A 22,870-nucleotide genomic window follows, 5' to 3' on the forward strand; every position below is an offset into this window, starting at 1 on the left:
AGAGATATTCTCCTGGATGACCATGTTATGGATATCTGCTCTCCCTAACATCATATAGAGCCAAGAAAGAAAATAAGCTCCATATTAAGCAATTCATTGATTCAACAGAAATCTTAGCTGATAGACTGATTAATCAACTAATTGACTGAAAAATTAGTTCAGTGTTAGTAAAATATGTGATTCAGTGCACTATAATAACCAGATACATTTTAATTTACACAGGAGGTCACAGCCTGACATCAGGGTGATTCTGCCAGGTATGATTGTGGTTTTCCTCGACCAGAGGTAAGATGAAAGAGCCTAAACCCATAGAGGAGTTTTTAATCTCTCTCCTCTGTCTCTCATAGACCTGCCTTTCTCTCACATATCCATGTTTAAGAACAAAAATCCCTCTTCTAGTGACCTTCAAGGCAGTGACGACTAGCAGAGAATTAAACTGTGTGTTTTGCACTAAAATGATGTCTGGAGTTGTCTGAGTGCACAAGAACAGTTGGTATGGGAAGTCATAGTCTGGGCTTTTAAGAGGAACAGACAAACTGAGGATAAAAGAGTTGGTGATGGAGATTGGGACTGAAAAGAGGAAATTCACATGAAGATAGGAGAAGCAGCGATTATTTCTGAAGTGGCTGTTGAAGTGAAGCTTTATTTCATAATTGAGTGCTGTGCTGGGTAAACTTAGTCTTTAATGGTAAAACTGTTTACTCAGTAATAATCTTAATCATGTTTACCGATCAATTTCCATCTGGCTCTACAAACAGACTGCACGGACCAGAATGAAGAATCTCACATGATTAGTCTCAGTAATCAAAAAGGTAAATAATTGTTTTTATACACAGTTTCAAATATGCACCCAAGTAGGACTATACTGCCAGTTTCTCTTAATGCGATGTGCCATATCAGTTATTTTTCTTTTAATTCCTCCTCTGGCTGTATCTCATTGCTTCCCTATATTGGTTGCCAGTGAAAGCTTATCCTACAGGCACTTTTTTTTTCAAACTGGGGGAAAATAAATTACTTTGCATCTAAGTCGATCCTTCATGCATATTTTCTTGTGCTCCCTGTTGGGATTGCGGTTAAGATTTTCATTTCAGCTCAGTTTAGCAAAAAATACAAGTACATCACTTTAGGTCATATGCCCTATAGATTTTACTTTTCATTACAGAGATGGGGCTTCCTATATGTTTTAAAACGCACATGCATGTAATCGTCATAGGAAAGGCAACCTCACAGTTGCAGCTTTGCTATCAACATGAATTTTGATTTTTGATTAGCCTTCTGAGAAAGATTTCTCCTGAAATGTTGTGGCAGACAAAGATGGTTGTTTCTCAAGTCCTAAAACCAAAGCTGTCCAAGGTTATCCTCATTCAGACCAATATTTATTCATTTAATTATGCCTTTTTTCCTTCCAGAAATGCCATATCCACTGCAGGGCAAGCAGGACATTTGGATGATTTGGCTTCATTTTTCAAATCCAGCTTCTTCACAAAAACGCTAATGCAGTTCTCTAAAAACTGAGAGCAAATTAGTTTCATGCTCAACACGTAGAGCACACCATCCGAGGAATTTTAAACAGAGGTGTCTCCTATAATGTCAGTAAACTGCTTTATGGAAAATTGCTTTGGCAGTAAATTTGAACCTGCTGTGCTCCCAAGTTAATGAACACCCAGCAAAGCAGCTTCCTCACAGATAATTAAAGTGCTTGGAAAAAAAAATTAAAGATTGCCTTATTCACAGAAAATAAGAGCTGATTTTAAACATTCGATTATAATCTCTGATTCTACGATCGTTTTCAGTAAAATTTGTGTTTACAATTTCCCCTCATGTTTTAAGGTGTTTTTATGAATAATTTGAAATTATTTCAATCTTTCTGAAATCTCACTTTCTGTCAGATGATGCAACTTTCTGTGCCCCCAAAACAGTGAAATGATCCGTTTGTTTTTGTGTTTTTAGTAAATAATACTAAACAAGAATTTTTCTATAATGAAATAAATACATACATGATACTTTTTAAACATATATACATACACATGATGTCACACAGCACAGGACCACATTATAAAAGAAACTAAAATTAAATATAACATAGTTCTTTGTATTTTTGCATTGACATGGATGAAAAGACATCATCGTTGCTGTAAAGGAATTGCTTTTTTAACTGATGAATGTAAATGCATATTTTTTTTAGCAGAAAATAACCTGCAAGACAAAATCTCTGTAAAGCAAAATAATTATCAAGGACCTTCAGTCTTAACCATGGACTACTGTGGAAATCTTTCTCTTTGTACTGATGTAAAATATTGCAGAAACTGATTTTCCTTGATTCCTAATCAGTCGACTGTTTAAATAGAATGATTTGAAATAACAGGTTATTAAGTTTTCTTAATAGCGTGGGTTCCTTTTAATATTAGTTTGCTAAGATCTAAATAAGAAGAGAAGCGAGGCGCCACAACTGAAATGGGAGTTTCTGTAAACCAAAGGGAGTCACATGCAGTGCTTTTTATGAAATAAAAATCTAAACTTATGTACAAATTAATGTGGAACTATTTTGTTCTACAGTCTCTGTTTAGAAAATGACTGCAGGTTACATGCTGCACTGGAGCCCTGCAAGTACAGGCCTCTTGACTGAAGTGATCTTCTGCTTACAGCACTCTCTCTAACATTAAACCTCTCAAAGACCCTGCAGGCTGGACGAAGTGGGGAAATTTGGTTGTGTTGTTCATCCCAGAAAACTGCAGCTGCCAGTTTGATTTTATGTCTCAGTTACAGTACATCTCACTATTGACAAGGACAAAACATTAGATCAGACATTCACTCCTACAGGTGGTGAATACTTGATAATTTTAGGTTGACTACCCCTTTACGTACAGTATCACAGTCCTCAATGTAAAGAAACCTAAACAATCTTTTTCACAGTCCTTGACTGCAATACGCTCTTATAATATACTCAGTTGGTGCTGGTGGAATATTAAACATAGTTTATCCTCATGATGCACACTGAGGTACACATTTTCCTAATTAACCTTTAAGCTGGAGGGGGTTCTGCTGTCTCATTTTCTGCTCTCTTGGAATCCTGTTAAATTACTGCACATTTAAATGAAACAGGAAACAAGCTGACACAGAATTAGACGTCAAGACATTGCAAGTATACTTTTTTGTGACAAATCTTCTGAGAAGTTTTTGTATCATGTTTTCATTTCACAATGAAAGAGTCACTCAGAAAGGATGACATGAAAGGTCCTTGCAAAGGTGGTGAAGTCTCAGTGAGACTTTATTGTTCAGTAACCTCTTTATCTTTTTGATCATGTGTCGTCCTTTGTTTGCTTTATGAAAGAATCAGGCTGTTCCACTAGAGGAACTCGGCCTGTGGTTTGGCTGAGAGTTGGCCGACTGTCACCTCTGTGTAGGTGGATCCAGTCAGGATGCAGGCAGTCCTTTGGGGTGTCACATGACACAGAGCTGCATTGTCAGTGCAGTGCAGACACGCCCCGTAGCTCTCCTGCTGTCCATTTGAAAAGCGCGTGGAGACGCTCATGTCCTTGTTGCGCTGTGATGTGGATCCGAATCGTTCTTTCGGCTCGGACTGCGGACTGCCCCTGTAGATCATCTGTCGTAACATCGAAGTGTCTCTGTATAAACACTCGCGAAAGTTGGGCTTACACAGGAGGTAGACCATAGGGTTGTAGATGGTAGAAGACTTGGCAAACACTGCAGCAAGGGCAAAAGCAGCGGGAGGAACTTGCGTGGCATCCCCGAAAGCAGCCCACATGGCCACGACAGCATATGGAGACCAAGCAGCCAGGAAGCCTATGCACACTGCTACAGACAGCTGTGGAGAAGGAGCATTCACACATATGCCTGCAGATATTCAAACAACATTGAACAAAAAACATGACATGCAGAATTTAGTTTCATGTTAGTGGCAAATTTGTATGAAAACATATATCTTAAGTATTATAACTTTAGTTTTGAATCTATCCATGCAGAAGTCTACATATGCATCAGAAGACTGTACAGAGATAAAGAAAGTAATCAATTTAATTTATAACCTTCTAATTATTTATGTTTTCATATCCTACTCAGATCCTGTTAGCTATAAAAGCTATAGTCAGTGGTGCTGAAGCGACACAGCCATAACCTCTGACCTTGACAATGAGAGTGTGTGCATTGGTGCTCTTGGTCTGTGGTGACACATGCTGCTGGACGGCCTGACGTGAGCCCCGCACGGTCAGCAGAATGAAAGTGTAGGAGAGGAAGATGATAGTGCAGGGGACTACATAGCAAAAGAAGAAAAGGCAGATAATATAAGACAAAGCTGAAAGCTCATAGTTGGGTGCATGCCAGTCAATGCAGCACGCTGTCCCATAAGGCTCAAGACTGTAATGTCCCCAGTGTGCCAGTGGCCCCACAGCAAACACAGATGCATAACACCAAACTCCAGCCACCAGGAGGTGGGCATGTGACGAGGAGAAGTTGTTACCTGATAAGAGAGGAAATAGAAAAAGGTGCCTTGAAGTTATTATGCTCATTTTACTCCTGCTGCTGGTAAACTTTCTGTAGCTTTGACAACATCATGCTTATCAATTTATTCCACCCTCACCGTGGTTGGGGACACAGACTTTAAGGCAGCACACTAAGGAAAGCACTGTGAGGTTTGTCAAGCTGCAGAGACCAAACAGCACTCCACACATAGCATACACCTGGCAGATGATTTCTCCAAACAGCCACCTGTACACACAGACAATGAGTAAAAAAAAAATGTAAAAGAGGCTAGGGCCCAGAAAACTGCTCCCTGTTTGAGTGTAACTGTAGAGTCTCAGTCACAGCTTTGGAGGGTCTTTTTATTGAGTGTTAGGATAGAAGTATAACAACAAGCTTTGGGAAGCCCTCTCCATCCCGAACATTTTAATATAATTTGTTTATATTTATTCTGCAATCTGATACAGTATTAAGAGTACCTGCTGGAACATGATCCATTTCAGTTGCATTCAGGCATTTAGGATGAAATAAACCACTTTCCAAAATGTTCCCACTTCTCTTCTAACAACAATAAGCCCCTGTTCAAAAACAGAGGTTCAGTTAAGCTAATTTAGAACAATACATTTTAAATCAGGTACATTATTATTACTGGAGGCCATCATGTATCTTGTGTCTGCAAAAGTGTTCGCATTATTTTGTTTTTAAAAAGTATATTTTTGGTTGATAGACGACTATTTTCTGACTGTTTGCTAAGTTAAATGCACCAAAGGACCTCTGGATATATAACATGGAAGACTTTGTCAATAAAAAGCAAGGACAAGAGACCTCACGTAAATGTGCTCCACCTTAATGTTTCTTTGTGAGCACTGAAGCTCTCCTGCAGTGCTGGAATTGCTCTTTGCAAGTCAGATTATGATCACTTTTACACGTATGAAATGCATACTAGATCTCCTCCACCTTGTAACAGCAGAGACCCTCGATTTGAATTTGAGTTTCTGGGAAGAGCAACTCACAGGCAGCTAAATCTGGCAACTAAGAATGGTGGTGAGTGACAGAGACCACAGATTTATTTTTGTTTACCGAAATGGTGACATTTTCATGACGTGTACCGCAGTTTTGCCAGATGCCCTCTCTTGGGATGTAGCTGTTGAACTCAGGGCAAACTGACAGTGCAAAACTCTGTGAGTGTGAAGACAAAAACAAAAAACAAAGCCGAAAGCAAACACCTGGTAATGCTCGTGACGTAACACGTCTTCGTCAGGCTTGGAAACTGCAGTGTCCTCCACTGAAAATGTTTTGATTCAGAGTTTTGCACTGTTGATTTTCCCAGCAGGAGTTGGAGTTTGAGGTCAATGATGAAAATGTAAGTAGGTATTTAGACAGAGTGACAGAAAAAAGGAAGTGCACAAACTTTAACAGGAAATCTGTTAAAAATCTTTTTTTTTTTTTTATAGATTTTTAGGTTAGACATGTTGTAACATACACTCACTGGGCATTTCATTTGGTATAACTGTTTAAACTGCTCATTAAAGCAAATATCTAATTAGCCAAATACGAGGCAATATGTTGATACATTTAGGCATGTAGGCACGATGAAGACAACCTGCTGAAATTTAAAGTAAGCATCAAAATGCCGAAGAATGCGGATTTACTTTTGCTGGATTGCTGAATAGACTTGTCTGAGTATTTCATAAATTGCTAATCTACTGGGATTTTCCCACACAACCATCTCTAGGGTTTACCAAGCACGAGCTGAAAAGAAAATATCCAGCGAGCAGCAGTTCTTTGAGTGAAGCCAGATGTCTGAGGAGAATGATGATGTCAAATAACCACTTGTTACAACCAAGGTAAGAGCATCTCTAAAAACACAGCACATTGAACCTTGAAGTAGAAGGGCTAAAGCAGCAGAAGAGGTGACAATTCTGTCTGCTGACAACAGGAAACTGAGGCTGCAGTTCACACCGGTTTACCAAATTTAGATAATAGGAAAATTGGAAAAATGTTGATGAGTCTCAGTTTCTGCTGTGACATATGAAAGCATGGATCCATCTTGGCTTCTATCAGTGGTTCTATTTCATGTCACAAAACGAATCAAACTGATTTCTTGAACGTGACAACCTCCACAGTCTGGTCCTGATGGAGAAGGAAATTGGTGAATTCACATCAGTTTGTTAGGAATGGCACTAAATGTGGAGGCCCTTCCACATGGCGCTAGATTGAAAATATAGTTAAGGCCCACAACTACACAAAATGTTTATCAATCTCCATTTTTTTGCTATAACATGTAGCTATTTATAGTGAATAGAGAATTTTTTTTAATGATTACTGATAAATGAATTTGAAGTTGAAATGAAATAAAAATATAGAAGGAGCTTTTACGATACCTGTGTGAAAACGCCGATGGTATGGCCAGTGGAAGTAAAGTGAGTGTCATCCCAAGGTCACTGATGGAGAGATTGATGATAAAGAACTCTGCTGGTTTCAAGGTTGACCGCTTGTGATAAGCAACAAGTAGCAGTGTGGAGTTGCCTATGATGGACAGTACACCTGTGAAAGAAAAGGAGATTGAGTTGTGCTAAAGATGGATAAAGCATAAAGAAACAGAAAAATCAACACAAATGTTGTGTGGACTCACAGAATAAGCTGTAGACTGAACCCATGAAGATGTCATGCTCCTTGGAGATGGTGGAGGTAAACACAGCAGACGTGTCTGAAGCATTTCCCATCTGAAATGTCACCACTCGAATTAATTCATGGTCAATAAAGCTGAAAATAATCCAGGAATTTACAAAAAGTCAATACTCAACTTAGGATCCTAAAAAAATGAAAACATGCAAAAAGGAAGTATATGTAGTCACTATGTAAAATCGAATCAATGCATACAGTTTTGTTTCTGAAGCATTTCAAACACTGCACACTGTCTGTAGTGCACTACAAGCTGTCCTACTGCTGTTATTGCAAGAAATATCTGCAGCCTACAGGATCAGATGTAGAAATAAATTAAAAAAGCCGTTTTGAAGAAAAATAATCCTCTGCAAAAGCTGAGGACTGTTCATATTAAACACAAATATCTAAAAAGCATTGACAGATGGAAAGAATTAAAGCACAGTGCCATTTTTAGGATTTACAACAGGGGTACAAGAGGTTGAGGGAACAAAACAGTTATGATTAAGACCAAATGTGCTCAGATTTTCTGGGAATAAAAAGCTTGTGAAATTGCAGTCTAAGCATGATTGAGCAAGCACACGTGCAATTGCAATCCAGACACTGAAGTGATCGAAGAGATGCATAATGGGCCGAGGTGAGAGTGTGATTCTTTTTTTTCCCTGCCATGAAACAGAGTTGACAGGCTCTCCAGGATTTCTAACACATTGTTGGAAGATTCTTAATGGAGTCTTCTCGCCATCACTTGAAAACTGTCAGAGGCATTCATGCTTCTCATATTCTTTAGCCAGTCGGCTTCTTCTTACCCAGCTATTTGCAACCAAGATAATGATTGCTATTCAGTGCATCACTTTGCTTGATAGAAAATGAAAAATACAATGGAAATTGGGAAGGAAAGGATGGTGCAGGGACGAAATGCGGAGCAAGAGTTGGATAGCTACCAGAGATGATGTAGAGGCAATATTGATGTTCAAGGACTTAGGCAATCACAGGGATGAAGCTTCATTACTATGCAAGTCAGCACGCCAGTCAATGACAAAATGTCCAGTCAGTCTGAGTGGAGGAGACTCAGCGGAGCACAAAGCTGTGACCCATTTTAGTACCACTCAACTCCATGAACTTCATTGTTGTGTCAGCACAATAATGGATTCTCAATCAAGTAAATTTCCCCTCAGGTGTTTTAGGAATCAGTGATGGAACTGGCTTAGCACACGTTTACTATCATTCCAAAGCCTTTTCTTCCCCAAATTAATTACCTTGAAGAAACAATCAAAAAGCACTCTCTGTATTTCTTAATACTGGTATTTCTTTCAGCATCTAACCTCCAGTATTGATTAAAAGCAACACTGTTACCACATTAATGATCAGCCCTGTTATTGCTGTGATAGATACAGTTTGTGAGAGCACGTGTTCTGATAAAATGTGTGTTCACTCAGATCTGTGCAAAACATGTTTTCATCTCATGAGATCTCTTGGGAGGGGAAACTGTCAGGTTTTGGAAGATTTAAAGCTGATATTAATCATAAACATCCTTTGCACAGATCTGAATGTGCACATGCTTCTCTCTCAAGTGTGCTGGTTTTTAAGCTCAAGCACTCTCACCAAGCACTGACTGAGGTTTTTCTTTTTTTTAAAAATTGGCTCTGTAACTGAGAAAGCGTGCATCTTCCTTTTAACTGGATCATAATATGCTTATTTTTGTATTAGCTCCATAATAAAACAAAAGCAGCTTTGCACAGTTCAAATTTCAAAATATGACCCTTATTTATGTTATATTGGGTTTATGTGTAGCTCCTCTGTTTGACACTAAAAGACATTTAAGCTCCTGTCCCTTTATGCCAACTTTTGTCTGATGGGTTGCCCTTCATAAATATGTTTTCAGGTGGGTACAACTTCTTTAAACTGTGTCTGAGATATATTAGAGACATCCATTCTTAATTATATTAAAAGCAGCGGAGCATAGAAAAAATGTGTCATCGTTTTCAAAAAGGCTTCGGGTTCGCTGTCCAAACGGCGTTTTCAAATGTATCCGCTTTGGAAAGCGTTTTCAAAACACTGCGTTTTCCTTGACCGAAAACGCCGTCTCAGTGTGGAGGGAAGGCCAAAATGGAGAGAAAAAGATGCGATTTCAAATGAAAACGTATTAGTGTGGACATGGCCTTAGATCCAAAAAGGTGCTGAAAACATTCTTCAGAGATTTTGGCCCATTTTGACATCATAGCGTCACATAGTTGTTGCAGATTTGTTGACGAGTTTTCTGCTGCTTCAAGGTTTAACAGGTTTTGCATTCAGAGGTGCTCTTTGAGTTACTATTGCCTTCGTATCAGCTCAAGGCAGTCTGGTCATTATCCACTGACGTCTAGCATCAACGAGGTGCTTTCACCCAGAGGGCTGCCATGTACTGGAGGTTTTCTCTGTAAACACTAGACATGACTGTGTGGGAAAAAATCCCAGCAGATCAGCAGTTTATGAACTACTCGGATCAGCATAGTGAGTGTGGAAATGAAAAGGGAGCTGTTATGGAAAGATAAACTCTGTCATTGGTCTGCTGTGATAGATTGAGTATTTTGAAGCTGAGTGGGCTATGACACAACTGTCATGTCTCTGAGCTTGCCTGAATAACTAATAATTGGACGCCTTTGATACAGGGACACGAGGACTTTGACCTCCAGATGATGACGTGAGAAGTGCGCCTTATATCACCTGCTTACCTTTTCAAGCACATGTGCACTCTATCCTTTCCTTCTCTGACCCTGTAGAATCATGTGGTTTGCAGAGGATATTTAAAATAATCTTTCTGCAGTTTTACTGCTGTTGTCAGCATGACAAGTTATCTATTAAGTTTGCAACAAGTTTCCCTGAGGCAAGCTATCAAACTGTGAGATTTGTGGTGCCACTGAAAGTAGAACTGTCACTCATAACCATTAAATGTCTGTAGTCAGCGGAGATGAGCAGCCATTTAAAGGCTGACAGGCATGTCAGCGAGTGAAAGAGCAAAGAGACCACATGCTCAACAGCAATGGTTGTGTATCTGCATGGTTTCCAGCCAGTCTCAATTTTTGATTTGTGTTTAAATGTTAATCTGTTACCCAGCATTTTCTTTCCTTCAGAAAATGTTACCAACAGGATTCATATTTTTATCTAAAGTAAATTACCCTCTTTTCCATTATAATGGCTCTCAGTGTATGTGCATTGACATTATGAATCAGAAAATGTTTGTGATCGAATGTGAACTGAATGCAAAGTGTCACGTTTAATTTTGCATGCTTGGCTTGATTTACCAGCCCTGTCCCTTGAGCATTTACACTGTTTATATATGTACATTTCAAAGAAGTATTGAGCAGTTTTTACTTATTTATGCCTTTTTGTGTTACAAATATGCTTGAAAAAAATAACCTGAAAAGTGAAACCAGTGTGGAAGTGCCTTAAGCTTGTATTCCATCTAATAGCCAGCAGGCATGTCTCCTCTGATTGGAAAAAAATACCTGGTTGTATAGACGTCTATGGGGAAATGACCTCTGTAAATGAATTCCTGGGGGGTTTATAGTGTCACTCACTAATTTCAGGTTTAACATTATGTTTAGTTTATAAATTATCAACCTTATTAGAGTGAAACAGAAGTGTACAGTGCCATAAAAAAGTATTTGACCCTTTCCTTTTCCTTTCTTTTTTTTTTTGTATTTCTAAAAGTGGAATTCTTCAGAACATCAAACTAATTTTAACACTAGACAAATGTAACAAGAGTAAATAAAAAATGTAGCTTTTTTTTTCTTTTTTTTTTTACCTGGCAGAGCTGCTGAATCAATACTTCATGTAAATAGGACCTGCCTGACAAAGTGAAGTAGGCTAAAAGGGCCTTGAGGCAACTGTTTGGCACTGTATAGCTAAATTTGAATTGAATTGAATAGAATTAAAAGATCTCTAAAAGTATCCCATCATACCACGATCTACAGTGAAAGATTTCTAATTCCTTTGGACTCCAGTGAACTATGATGAGATAGCTGGTGTAAATCTAATACACTAAAACCATGAATTCTACTCTCCACCAGAAAATCCTGAAGGCTAATGTCCAGCTATCAGTTTGTACCGTAAAGCTAAAGAGGACTTGGGTTATGGACAATGATCTGAAACACAACAACAATTCAACCAAAAAACTTAAATCATATTGAAATCCTTTTCATGCCTTCAATTTGACTGAATTACTAAAACAATTCTGGAAAGAAGAGTGGGCCAACATTCCTCCCCAGCGATGTGAAACACTTATCACAAATGTGTGATTCACAGCTTATTTTCACTGAAGTCAAATAGACAGCATAGCACTAGACAGTTTCACTACCATTAGGCGAGTGTTTACAGGCAAGTCAGCGTCTTCCATATAAACTATGGCAACTGTACCAACTGACTAGTGACCAAAGCAATTGCAAGGAGGTTTTTTTGTGCAGCACCAGATGTCTGTTTGTGACCACTTTCAGCCTCCAGCAACCATTTACCAACCAGACGAGGAATTGATATATTTTCCCCGTTGACTGGTGGGTGCCCGGGCGTCTCCTACTGGTGTCTAGGCCTCTGTGACGGTGGCTCTAGCAGCTAGTTTCACAGATGGCCCATAGCCTCCAGCAACCACTTGCCAATTGGTTGGGGAATACACATTTTTTCCCTAGCAACTGGTGGTTGTCAAGGACCGCTGACCAGTCTGACCGCTGGTGCCTAACCAGTCAACAAAAAAAAGAAAAAAGGAAAAAAAAGCAAGATATGGTGCATACAACTCAAACTCTTGTGTTCTAGTTCAGGGCAACATAATTATACCACCGACAGCCTCACCCTGCAGCACTCTACCACACTAGATGCTGGAAATCAGTGGTAAAGCCCTTTGAGTTGAGCAGTATTTAAAATCAAAGCAGAAAATATGATGTCCAGTGTGTTGTGTGGCACGTGCCACGACGACCTAGTGAGACCTTTGTGAGATTAAAGTCAACTGTCACCCTCGCTGTGTGGAACTGCCACCTCATCTGAGAGTGACTGACAGTGACAAGCGAGTGCCATCACAGTACAATATTTACAGCAAGTTTTAGCAGCATGACAGCATGGTTGGAGGCAACTCCTTCAAACATTGCTGGGCATACGACATATCTTATGTAACCTGGAGAATTAACATATGATGCAATCTGCGTTCACATGATGTGTTTAAGAAGTCAAGCACTGCATCATATTAATGTGACTGTGAATCAGTTGTCAGCTGATGGTTGTCAGTGGTTTGCGAAAAAAATATTCTTACACATTTGGCTCAATGGAAATTGAACTACAGTTATTACAGCCAATAAGTATGAAAATCTCTGTGAATTAACAATTTACAGTTTTGTATTTGTAGCTTTATTTTTAGGCCAGAATTATACGGGTAAATAAATTAAGCAAAGGGAGATGGCGCATGATTTGATTGTAGCATAGAGCTTCTGCAGTTGTGGTAACATAGAGGACAGATTGCCATTTAGCTGATTGCTACTGAGGCAATTAATCATAAATGGTCTGATGCAAGCATGCAATTACAAACTTTTGGTCATGTGACGTGTCGCTCATCCTAATTGGATTAACTTGGCATAAATATTTTTTAATATACAATGCTATAAAATAGCTTTATAATGTTAAGTTGTTTTATAATATTCAGATGGACCTCTGTGGCTATGTGCACATCACCATCTTCATCAGTCTATATCACACAAACTATTGTGTGATTAATCTCTGATTAGTATAGAAAAAGAAACTTTTGATTAGGTCAGTGTCATGCCCTCAAACAGCTGTTTTCATTTCCTATTTGCCTTTGATTCTCATCTGCAGTTGGAGGTCAGTCACTTTGTTAAATTATGTTGTATCCAACAGAAGGACTTCACACTCGGGCAACAAAATCCTTCTTTGTCCACACTTATTGATTTTCTGCGAAGAGAGCTTTGAGTGAGCCACAATCACATATTTCTGCACAAGCAACAACGAATACAACAGCAAACAGTTCATGCATGCAGGCAAACCCATCCAGACAAACAACGTGCAGCAAGCGGCTCAGGATCAAGGCAGGCTGTCTTGCAAATGGTCAGTGTTGTGACGGCTTCAACTTGGACCACCAGATAAAGAAAAGCACTTGTTTGTTACAGAGTGGGATAATCAGGATCTCGTCACTAATCCTGCCGGAGGTCCCACGAGTCGGCTGTGAGGTCTGAGCCTTCATCTTCATCATTATTACAGCTTGCACAATTCATTTTCGCTCCCTTGATTTAGTATCTGAACCTTAAATGAATGTCCTTCACTAAATAACCTTTTAACATATCCAGATGTTGTCATGTTAGAGGGAGAATTGCAAGTCAGGAAAAACTACCAGACCTTTTCACAGGAAAAAAAGCGGATCTAAAAGAATAAAAGAAAAGAAAACATAAATATATATATATATATATATATTGATCTATGTCAGCGCCTATCTCGCTGTTCACTGGTAGTAAACACTAAAAAAAAACAAGCAAAATTTGGGGAGTCACATAAATGCGACATCATTGTTGATCCCCCCCTCTTTTTTTCTGTTATTGTCTAATCTCTTTGTATTGCTCTGGAAATGGACACCCCGCGGCTACGCTGCTTACCTTCCAGGGAGGAATGGCTTGTCCTCAATTAAACTCATGGAGGCCAGGTGGAGAGCAGGACACAGAGGAGAGGAGCTTGGCCAGCCACCGAGAAGGAGACAGAGAGTGGAGGAAAAAGAGAGGGGGGGGGAAAAGGGTAGAGAGAGTGAGCGAGGGGAGCACTGGTTCTATTTCAGCCTCACACTGAAGAGTCCGGTTAAGGTATCCTCCTCCCCTTCAGTGACATACACTTGCATGCAGCTGGCCAGGTGGACACATGCTCGCCGCATCTTACAGCATGTGCACTGATCATTATTGTGGGCATTCAACTGATGGAGAACGAAAAGCCCACAGTGACGGCAGGCCAGAGAGAGAATAAAGGGAGAGAGAGAGAGAGAGACGGATCAGCATAATACTGGTAAGATCCGAGTGTCACTGATGACTCAAAGTACCGCTCCCCTCCCCATTTCCTCTGCCCACTCTTACTACCACTACTTTTTCCCCACATACCCTACACTTTGGATTATCCTCTCACTTTGCATATGAATGAATCGTGCATGCGATTCAAGTGTGTAAGGTGGGTTTTCCCAAATCAGTCTCCACAGCTGACTCACATGCTGCTGTGAGCTGCTGGTATCAAATCGCTTAATTAATGAATCTTGAGGTTGGTAGCCAGCAGGAGAGAAAAGCAGCAATTGATTATAAATTTATAGGAACGAAGGCAATGGTGTTTTGATGTATTTTCATTCGATTTTGAATTCAGTCACGGTTTCATAATTTTGGCTTATAATGGTCTCATGTCATGGTCCCAGTTCAAAGCAAAGAATGGCAGTAGCAACAATGGCTTATGGTGCTGATCAATGTATGTCTGCTGCTGTGCTACTGGCATCTGGAATTTGATGTGTAATTTGTGACTAAAAATGGATTTTGTAGGTGGCTCTCTGTAATTTAAGTCTAAAATGAATGTGACAGCCACTTTAGAAAATAAAGTGTCATCCTTGGTCACACAGTAAATCCAGTCCTGGTAGGGAGCAGCTGAACTCCACCTGAAGCGCTGTGTCATCCCACTTTATCATACCCACCAATGCAGTTTGCTTGTAGCAGCACCACTCCCAGACTGACAGTCATGGAAAGCTGCTTAAGGGAGCGTGGGCTCACTCGCTGAGCTGTGCCGAGGCTGCAGGGCTGTCAAAGCTGTAAAGAGCTGTGCTGTCATATTAATACCTCAGCACAGGGTTCTGGTCCTTCTCAGGCTGCTCGCTCAGACACATTTAGATGAACTTAGTGTCACAGCCAGTGGCTGCAGTAGTATGATGTCCCTTTAGTGTAATATTGGACATGGCATTAAGTGATCAGAGCAAGTGGAAATTATTAGAGATCATGTTGAAAGTGAGCACAGTCACTTTCCTTCTGGATCTGAAGACAGCACGAAAGTCAAGTCACTTAGTTTTAAACAATGCTAGATCATGTTTTCATAGTGTTAGGTGGTCCAAAGCTGAGATCAGAAGAGAACTATCAGCATGATAAAATAATATAATACTTAAATAAAAAGATAAAACCCCAAATCTATATATGCACTCAACAGACACTTTGCCTTATACAATTTTTGAATTTAATTTAATTTATTTAATTTAACAAAATATGGAGAGAAAAAACACCTTGACTATAATTATTTCATTGTATTAATGATACTAATATTAGCCTGGAAAGAGCACAACATGCACAAAAAATATTCACCAACATGTTTACTGTAATGTGCCAGAACTGTGTTCACAGCTTATTTCTTTACTGTTCCAAAGTGGTAAAAAACAGTCAACGATAAGGGACGTAGCAATAGCACTTTAATTTAATGAATTATACTTCAACCACTGAAAGGCTCCACAGGACTGTTAACAGAGTTTTGGAGTCTTTCACATATATTCTGAAATTGTTCTTCTGAACAACATGAATACTGAGAATTTATTCTATTAAATTCTCACTAAATCCTCCTGAATAGTACTACTGTGAAAGCAAAATGGGTACTCGTTTTTTTGGAATCTCAGAATTACATCTGTGCTTTTTGCAGATGATGAGGTTTGATTGGGTCCATCAAAACATGACTTTCAGCACGCTCTGAGAGGGTTCTCAGGCGAATGTGTGGGATGAGAGTCTGAGTCAATGGTCCTCTGCTGAAAAATGGTGGATTACTCCACCCTGCATTGCAGCCTGTAAGGTGTTGTACCAGAATGTAAAAATATATCTGAGCTAGAAAGTGAGCCATAGGTAAGGGTTGGAATGGCTGAAAAAATGAGGTTGTTTTACAAACAGTTAAAATTAGTTTCCAATGTAAGGTGGCTGGCCTCTCCTTTAGAGATAGATTGAGGAGCACTGACATCAAGAAGTAGAACTTCTGCTCCTTTGCATCAAAAGGAGGTAGTTTTGGTGTCTCATCAGGATTTGTCCTGAGCAGCTCCCCTTGGAGGTTTAATTGGACACTATCAGTTGGGAGGAGACTCCAGGCTAGGCTGAGAAGGTGTTGGAAGCATCAGGTCTGGGAATCCCTCAGAATCCCTCAAGAAAAACTGGAAAAGCTGGAGGAAAGGAGTTCTGGAATATCCTTCCCCGACTGCTGCCAGCATTACCAGACTTTGGATAATAGGAAGAAAATAGTTGGTTGGACGCACATAGCAGACTATAACTGAAACTGACAGACCTTTCTTGGACAGAGTTAATCTCAATTACTAGATTTCTGTATATGATTAGGAATATAGATAAGAAACAACATTTTTGGTACTGGAAAGCCTACGTGGTCTCAGTTTGTACTCCGTGTTCTTTTAACCTGTGATGTTTGAGACGACTTTGTTTACTCCTAGTAAACAGTTTGCATGAAGAGAAAATGAGGAACTTTGTTTGTCAAACTGCAGTCTCCAGAACATGCAATATTCTCTGATGATGAGTTTTCTTTTTATTTGATTTAGCCAAAACAGAAAGTTTTGGCCAGGACATCCACTTCCTACACTGACAGCTAAAGAAAAAAAAAAAAAAAAAAAGAATCTGGTGATTGCTCCCTGAGGCTGAGTCTGCAGACGATAGCCGATGGGTTCCTAGATTGACTCTGACTTATCCTCCAAGGAGACACATCGGTATTGCTTCAGGAAAGTCAACATTAAGCCTATTAAAATGACCTTGACCGCTGAAATGAAATGTATTGCTGTGATGTGGGGAAAGTGATACTTCGCCATTTATTTCCATGTAGGTCAGAGAAATAATCTTTTATATGACATCTTAACTCACTTAAAAAAAAACAACACTTTTTTAATGAATTTTTTTTTGGAAGGTTGTTGTTTATTACATAAGAAGATAGGTGTTAAATTGAACTTTGTCTTTGGTGAACGGCTCAAGTTCCAACTGTATTTTATCACATATTTAGCAGTGTGGTGGCTCAGTGGTTATGTGTGGCATTTTCATGATACGTTTGTGCTTGTGTTTCCTTCCAGCATCAGAGCATGCTGAGTAAATACTCACATCACTGTGCCCTTGAACAAGGCACTGCCTTACAGCTGGAGTTGCTCCCCAGGCCCTACTCCTCCTAATGCCTAATGCAGGGAATGAGTTTTCCTACAGCGATCAACAAAGGATTTCTTATTTCCATTTGTTTTTTAAAAGTAAAAGTTACCCACCAAAGTCAGAAAAGACGTAACCAACATTAAATCTGACACATGAAATAAATATCAATTTACTACTCTGACAATATTGCTTAAAAGTGGCTACAAATCATTCGTTTTTCATACGTTTCTCTTCCTGGAAGATGCTTAAATCTTCCAGCTCTTGTTAGCAGTGGCAGTTGACTGAGAGCAGAGGCCAACCCTCAGCCCTTTTAAGAGCATGGATTAGAAAGCTTCAGGGTACAGAATTATCTGATAAGGCCCTACAATGTGATTAATTGGTGCTGCTGGAAATTGGTCTGCTTTTTACCAATAAATAATTTGAACGAAGGGAAGCAAACAGCTTTTACATATAAAAAAACAACAACATTTTTTCTTCCTTTTCACATAGCTGTCAGTCTGATTATTGGATGCTTCATTCTAGACTGAGATGTTCTCGGAAAAGAGAAAATAATAAGAGTATCAAATGATTTCATTTTATTGCCAGAAAAAAAGAAATGAAAGAATAAATTACATAACAGATGATTCCCCAATATCTACTAGGACTGCTTTTCCCTTCCAAAGCAACGACCTTGGAAAGAGATAAAAACAAAAAAGCAAATAAGTATGTTTAATACCCATTCATAGCCATGTTGGATCCTACTCTATTACTAACAATGCCATAAGCATAAGCTGGTGCTTTAGTTGATTTTCAATCATGTGTCTGTTTTCGTGTTGAGGATTAAATTGCAGCTTTAGGGTCATTCCTACCTGCCTGAGGGACAGCGAGACAGAGAATGCTGAGACCACATTGTCCTGGTCACAGCAGCCTGAGTCAGAAGAAAATATTTGATGCACTCTGAGGCATTTATTTTGAGCTGCAAAACAGCACTGACATGTTAAATAACTTCAACCTGACAGTAAGAAGTAAAGGATGAGATGAAACGGTCTGTAATCGATACCAGAATACAAGTAAACATGCAATGTTTATTTGTTTATCACTTTTCAGGTGTCACTTTGAGACTGCAGCATGATGATGATGATTTACTGTGAAGAGATGTTGATGCAAGTGGTGGAGGCCATGACTAGGCTGAAGAAACAAAACAAAACTATCAGATAGATGACAAAACCAGTAGTGGCCAAATCAACAACGTGGTATACTGTTGATGGAGAAGCTCTGCTCAGCTCAGCAACACTAAAAACTCTAAAAAGACCAGATATGACAACTAAAGGGAATGATTGCAGAATTGTTTCTATTGTTAAGAAAAAAACCTTTGTAACATCTAAGTCAAGAACAGTCTTGTTAAGGTAGGAGTATCATTATTAAGGTCTGCAATCAAGCGGATTTACAACAAACTACAAACCGCTGGTTACACTTAAGAATAAGAAGGTTCTAAAAAAATCTTTGGACCAATTAATTCAAGATGTTCTTGTATCAGCTGGAAAGAGAAAAGTATGAAGAAGAAGAGAAACAGCTCATGTTCCGAAGCATACCATGCTATCTGTCACATTATCTGTCAAACACGCTGGAGGCAATGTTATGGCATGGGCATGTATGGCTGCCAGTGGAACCGGGTCACTGGTGTTTATTGATGATGTGACTGCCGCTAGAAATAGCAGGAAGGACTCTGAAGTGCACAGAGCTGTAGTCTCTGCTCAGATTCAGCCAAATGCTGCAAAACTGAGTGGACACTGCAGTATACTTTGGATTAAGACCCAAAGTATACTGCAACAGAAACTCGAGTTTCTTAATGCAAAGAGGTCAGATGGTAATAAGTGACCAAGTTAGTGAGTTTTCAAGTATTAAATAAACACTAAATGCAGAAATACCCACAAACAAATGAGTGTAACTGCAGTAAAGTCTTGGCAGAGCATCTCAAGAGAGGAAACAGCATTTAGTGAGGAATGAGGAACTGTGCATAAAAGACAGACCATGGGTGTGCAGGCACAGCATTCACCAGAACAGGTGGGCTACCGTTGGTACAAATGCTTCAGTCTTTAGGTGGGTGCATGAATGACACAATTCATTTAACTAATACAAACTTTCATCAGTTTTGTTTCATTATGTTTTTACATGTTTGTTGAAAATAAACATTTCACTTGACATTATGTTTCTGTTAAATAAGTCTATTATTAAATACAATAATAGATGTGGGAGAAACATCAGTGGCTCTAGATTTTTATTACGACCCTTGCAAAGAATTTTGTTTTGATGGTAATGGAGGTTCTTAAGAAGAGGAAACATATTGATCTCAATAAATATGCAGGAGATGAACGCTAAGTGCAAACTGAGCATAACAAGCAACGCAAAAATAACGTTGATGTTTGATAGCTGTTATCGTTGCTCGTCTAATGGCACATAATGTCTCTACACAGTGAATCCTAATTGTCCAGCAGCTCTAAATACAAGCCCCGCCCCCATTTGTAAGAGACTGATTGATTTTAATGTGTTTTACAGAAGGAAAAAACATCAGCTAAATCTGATATAATAAAAATTTGAAAATTGATGGGTTGCACATACAAAGGTCTTCTCATTCAGTTTTTCCACTCACTTAAGGAGCCTATACTATACTATACTATACTATACTATACTATACTGACTGAAGTAAACACATCATCTTAGTACCAACATTCTCATTTAAATTGGAAATCCCTGTTCCTCAACCTTTAAGCCAACTTTCTTCAGATTTGTAGAGCATTTAGAGCAGTTTAAAGCCTGATGGGATTTTGACTTACTTTTGTTGAAACTTTGGTAATGTTTAATATGAGCATCATATTTCTAATGTATGATCAGAGCTGTACTTAGGTAGAAGTACAGATACTAGTGTTAAAATACTCCTTTATAAGTTGAAGTACTGAAACAACTTTTTTACTCAAGTGAAAGTGAAAAAGTACAACCTCAGAAATGTACTCAAAGTAAGAAAGTGAAAGTAACTTTTTGAAGAACATTTCTGCCACCTATTTTTTATTAATGTAATTAGTAAACTGAATACTGATTTTACGTGACATTGGCGTAATGAAGCTAAAACCAATTTTACTACTTCATGAACAAAAATTATATCAAAATTAAATCCAGGACTGAAGGATATATGTTAGGAAACCATAAAATACCATGTGTTGAATAAAAGAGGTCTTTAAATGTATAGAGTTTAGTTTTGTGCGACCTTGATGCTCCTGACCTCCGGTGCACATTCCATAAATTATTAAATCTCACGATCTATAGTTCATATGTGGAAGACCTTTATGCACTTCTTCCTCATTAAATCTTCATGTTTATGGAACGATCTGCGCTCCATAGGTACGAATTCATTTACCTTCTGCTATCCTTTTCCTGTGTCAATTTTAATCCATGTGTCAATTCAAAAAGTACATCAAACAGTTATTCTGACTGACTTTTTATAGCCAGAATTTAAAGTTTAAACATTGTCCCACATTTTTATTTCATAATTTGTTGTCGTCCCCAATGGAGATACTGGTGAGTCAGTTGAGGGCCTAAGCAAAAATTCCATTCCAAAAACCATTTTTATTTTGGTAACAATGCCCAAGACAGAGATGACTGTTTACGATGTGTTATTAATGTAATGACTCACTGATCCTGGTGGGCTTCCACATTTCTTCAGCCTGATTGTTACTCAGTAACTTGACTGCTGTAGACTCCTGGAGTCGCACTTGACTCGATCACATCGAGCTGGACACACCAGGGTGCTTTACCAGTTCATTAATGTTAAATGTCAATTAAGGAAAAGACATAATGTTATGCAATTTCTCCCCCATAGTTAAGCCTAGACTAATAGATTATTTTTTATTTATATTTAATTAGATTTAGATTTAAATGTTATTGTCTGCTCACCCCGGTCCTGCTTTTTTCCCCTCACTTCCTCTTTTTCTTTTTCCAGAATGATAAACCTTCTTCACTTTCCTTGAGTGGCTTTTACTGTTGTCATTCAATTTGTTTAATTGGAATCACGCAGGGTATTTGTAATGGGAGTCACTGAAGTCAGGTGGGACTCCTTAGGGAGAGCAGGTTTCTCTAGTGTCATTGCAAACGTTTCACATTGCCACTCTTGTAATTTAAAGTTTGTCTCTCAATATATATGTTATTCCTCCTGGTTAGAAAGTTTGACCTCATTTAGCATTTTCAAAACTAAATTGTTTGTTAATTTTATTTTAATTGTATGGATCTGGTCACAAACCAAGTACAAACAACTTGGATCTATTGTTGTTTAACCTGATTTTTATGATAGTAAAACTTTTCACCAATAACTTTTCAGCTATACACCCCAAAACACCCAGTAGTGCTTCCTGGAGAATGTCAAATCCTGAAGCTTATTACTAAGTAGCCCTGAGACCTTGATTTAAGGTAAGCCTCTCCTGGGCTTCCTTGCTTCTGAGCCAGCTGTAATCAACCCTGTCTGTTCTCTGGCCATCACTATAATGGGGACAAAATCTCTCCTCTCACCTTAAACTTCTACAGAGGACATTTTATCAGATGATTCACATTTTCCTCCAGTGTGCCCCTCTTTTTTACTCTGTATCCTTTGTCCTCTGTGTCTGTGCCAAAGCTTTGCCTTTTGTGATTTTGGAGCTTCCTTTGGCCAGGCGCTGTTTGCGAGTTGTGCAGGAAATGTAACTCTGAATTGTATCCATGAGTGAGCAGTGAAGAGAGTCAGAGGGGACAAATTCGCCACAGTCCTGGCTGCCCTTTCTGTCCAAGTGTCTAGTTGGAAACAAACATGATTAATGTGTTGTTGTCTGGGTTTGTATGAACGTGGAGGCACTGCAAGAATAATAAAAATACGTACACTCAAACTAAGAAAAGATAATGTGGGATTTGTAGTCTAACAGAGACAGAATAGTTTAATACTTTTTGTATGGTTTCTAGACAGTTATTCAATTACTTCCCTGTCGTGGCATGCATGTTTATCATTTTACATTCAGTAACAGAAAGGTGATTTGGGCAATTATATGCAGCTGTTGCTTCTGTAAGCCGTGGACATCTCTCCCCCTCACTTCCTCAATATGCATGTGCAGACCTGCATCATTATTATCGAGGTGTATATTGGTCTTGAGATTGCTCCATCGCTCATCTTCTCAGCAGACATAAATTTGGTGTCTATCTCTTCCGTCTGCCCTCCTTCCCTCCGTGGCATTTTCCATCATTATTATTCACCACGTGTCTCGGGCTAAAAAGTTTTCTCACAGCAGTGGGCTCATCTCCCACGTAGCTGTCATTTTAATGGTTGTTTGTTCGATAGGGAAACAGGAACTAACAGGGGAAAGTTATTAGCAAGGTCACCTTTCGCCCCATTGTAACTGCCCAATGAGGACTGCGCTCAGAAAACTGGGCTGGTAGATTTGTAGCCTAGAGAGAGAATGAGATGTAGGCTGCTGCTGCTGCACTGAAGGGCTCTTTGGCTGTCTTTCTCCATCACCTTGGCTATAATGCAAATTTGTAATTTTCCTCTGGCAAGCACGGCCTGTCCCTGCGAACTTAATTTTTTGGAA

The 22,870-nt window shown here is 39.1% G+C and overlaps 1 protein-coding gene across 1 annotated transcript; it reads right to left on the minus strand.

Annotated features, from left to right (window-relative positions):
• Window positions 1-625: 625 nt before the first annotated feature.
• On the minus strand, window positions 626-14,121 carry opn7d (opsin 7, group member d). Its single transcript, XM_084917766.1, has 6 exons — window positions 13,764-14,121; window positions 7,112-7,202; window positions 6,861-7,023; window positions 4,598-4,725; window positions 4,143-4,477; window positions 626-3,826 (listed from the first exon to the last, which is right to left on the minus strand). The coding sequence occupies exons 2-6, from the start codon at window positions 7,200-7,202 to the stop codon at window positions 3,347-3,349; spliced, it is 1,197 nt and encodes a 398-aa protein (XP_084773892.1). The 5' UTR covers window positions 13,764-14,121; the 3' UTR covers window positions 626-3,346.
• Window positions 14,122-22,870: the final 8,749 nt, after the last annotated feature.

The sequence above is a fragment of the Perissodus microlepis genome, chromosome 20 (genome assembly GCF_051167445.1).
Source record: "Perissodus microlepis isolate ML-2025 ecotype Zambia chromosome 20, ASM5116744v1, whole genome shotgun sequence".
Taxonomy (NCBI): Eukaryota; Metazoa; Chordata; class Actinopteri; order Cichliformes; family Cichlidae; genus Perissodus; species Perissodus microlepis.

Coding starts and splice junctions, on each gene's coding strand:
- opn7d (XM_084917766.1), bottom strand. CDS start 7,202: ATGGGAAATGCTTCAGACACGTCTGCTGTGTTTACCTCCACCATCTCC. Junction 4,726..6,860: donor CCATCGGCGTTTTCACACAG/GTATCGTAAAAG, acceptor CTGTGTGTACAG/GTGGCTGTTTGGAGAAATCA. Junction 4,478..4,597: donor AGTCTGTGTCCCCAACCACG/GTGAGGGTGGAA, acceptor CTCTCTTATCAG/GTAACAACTTCTCCTCGTCA.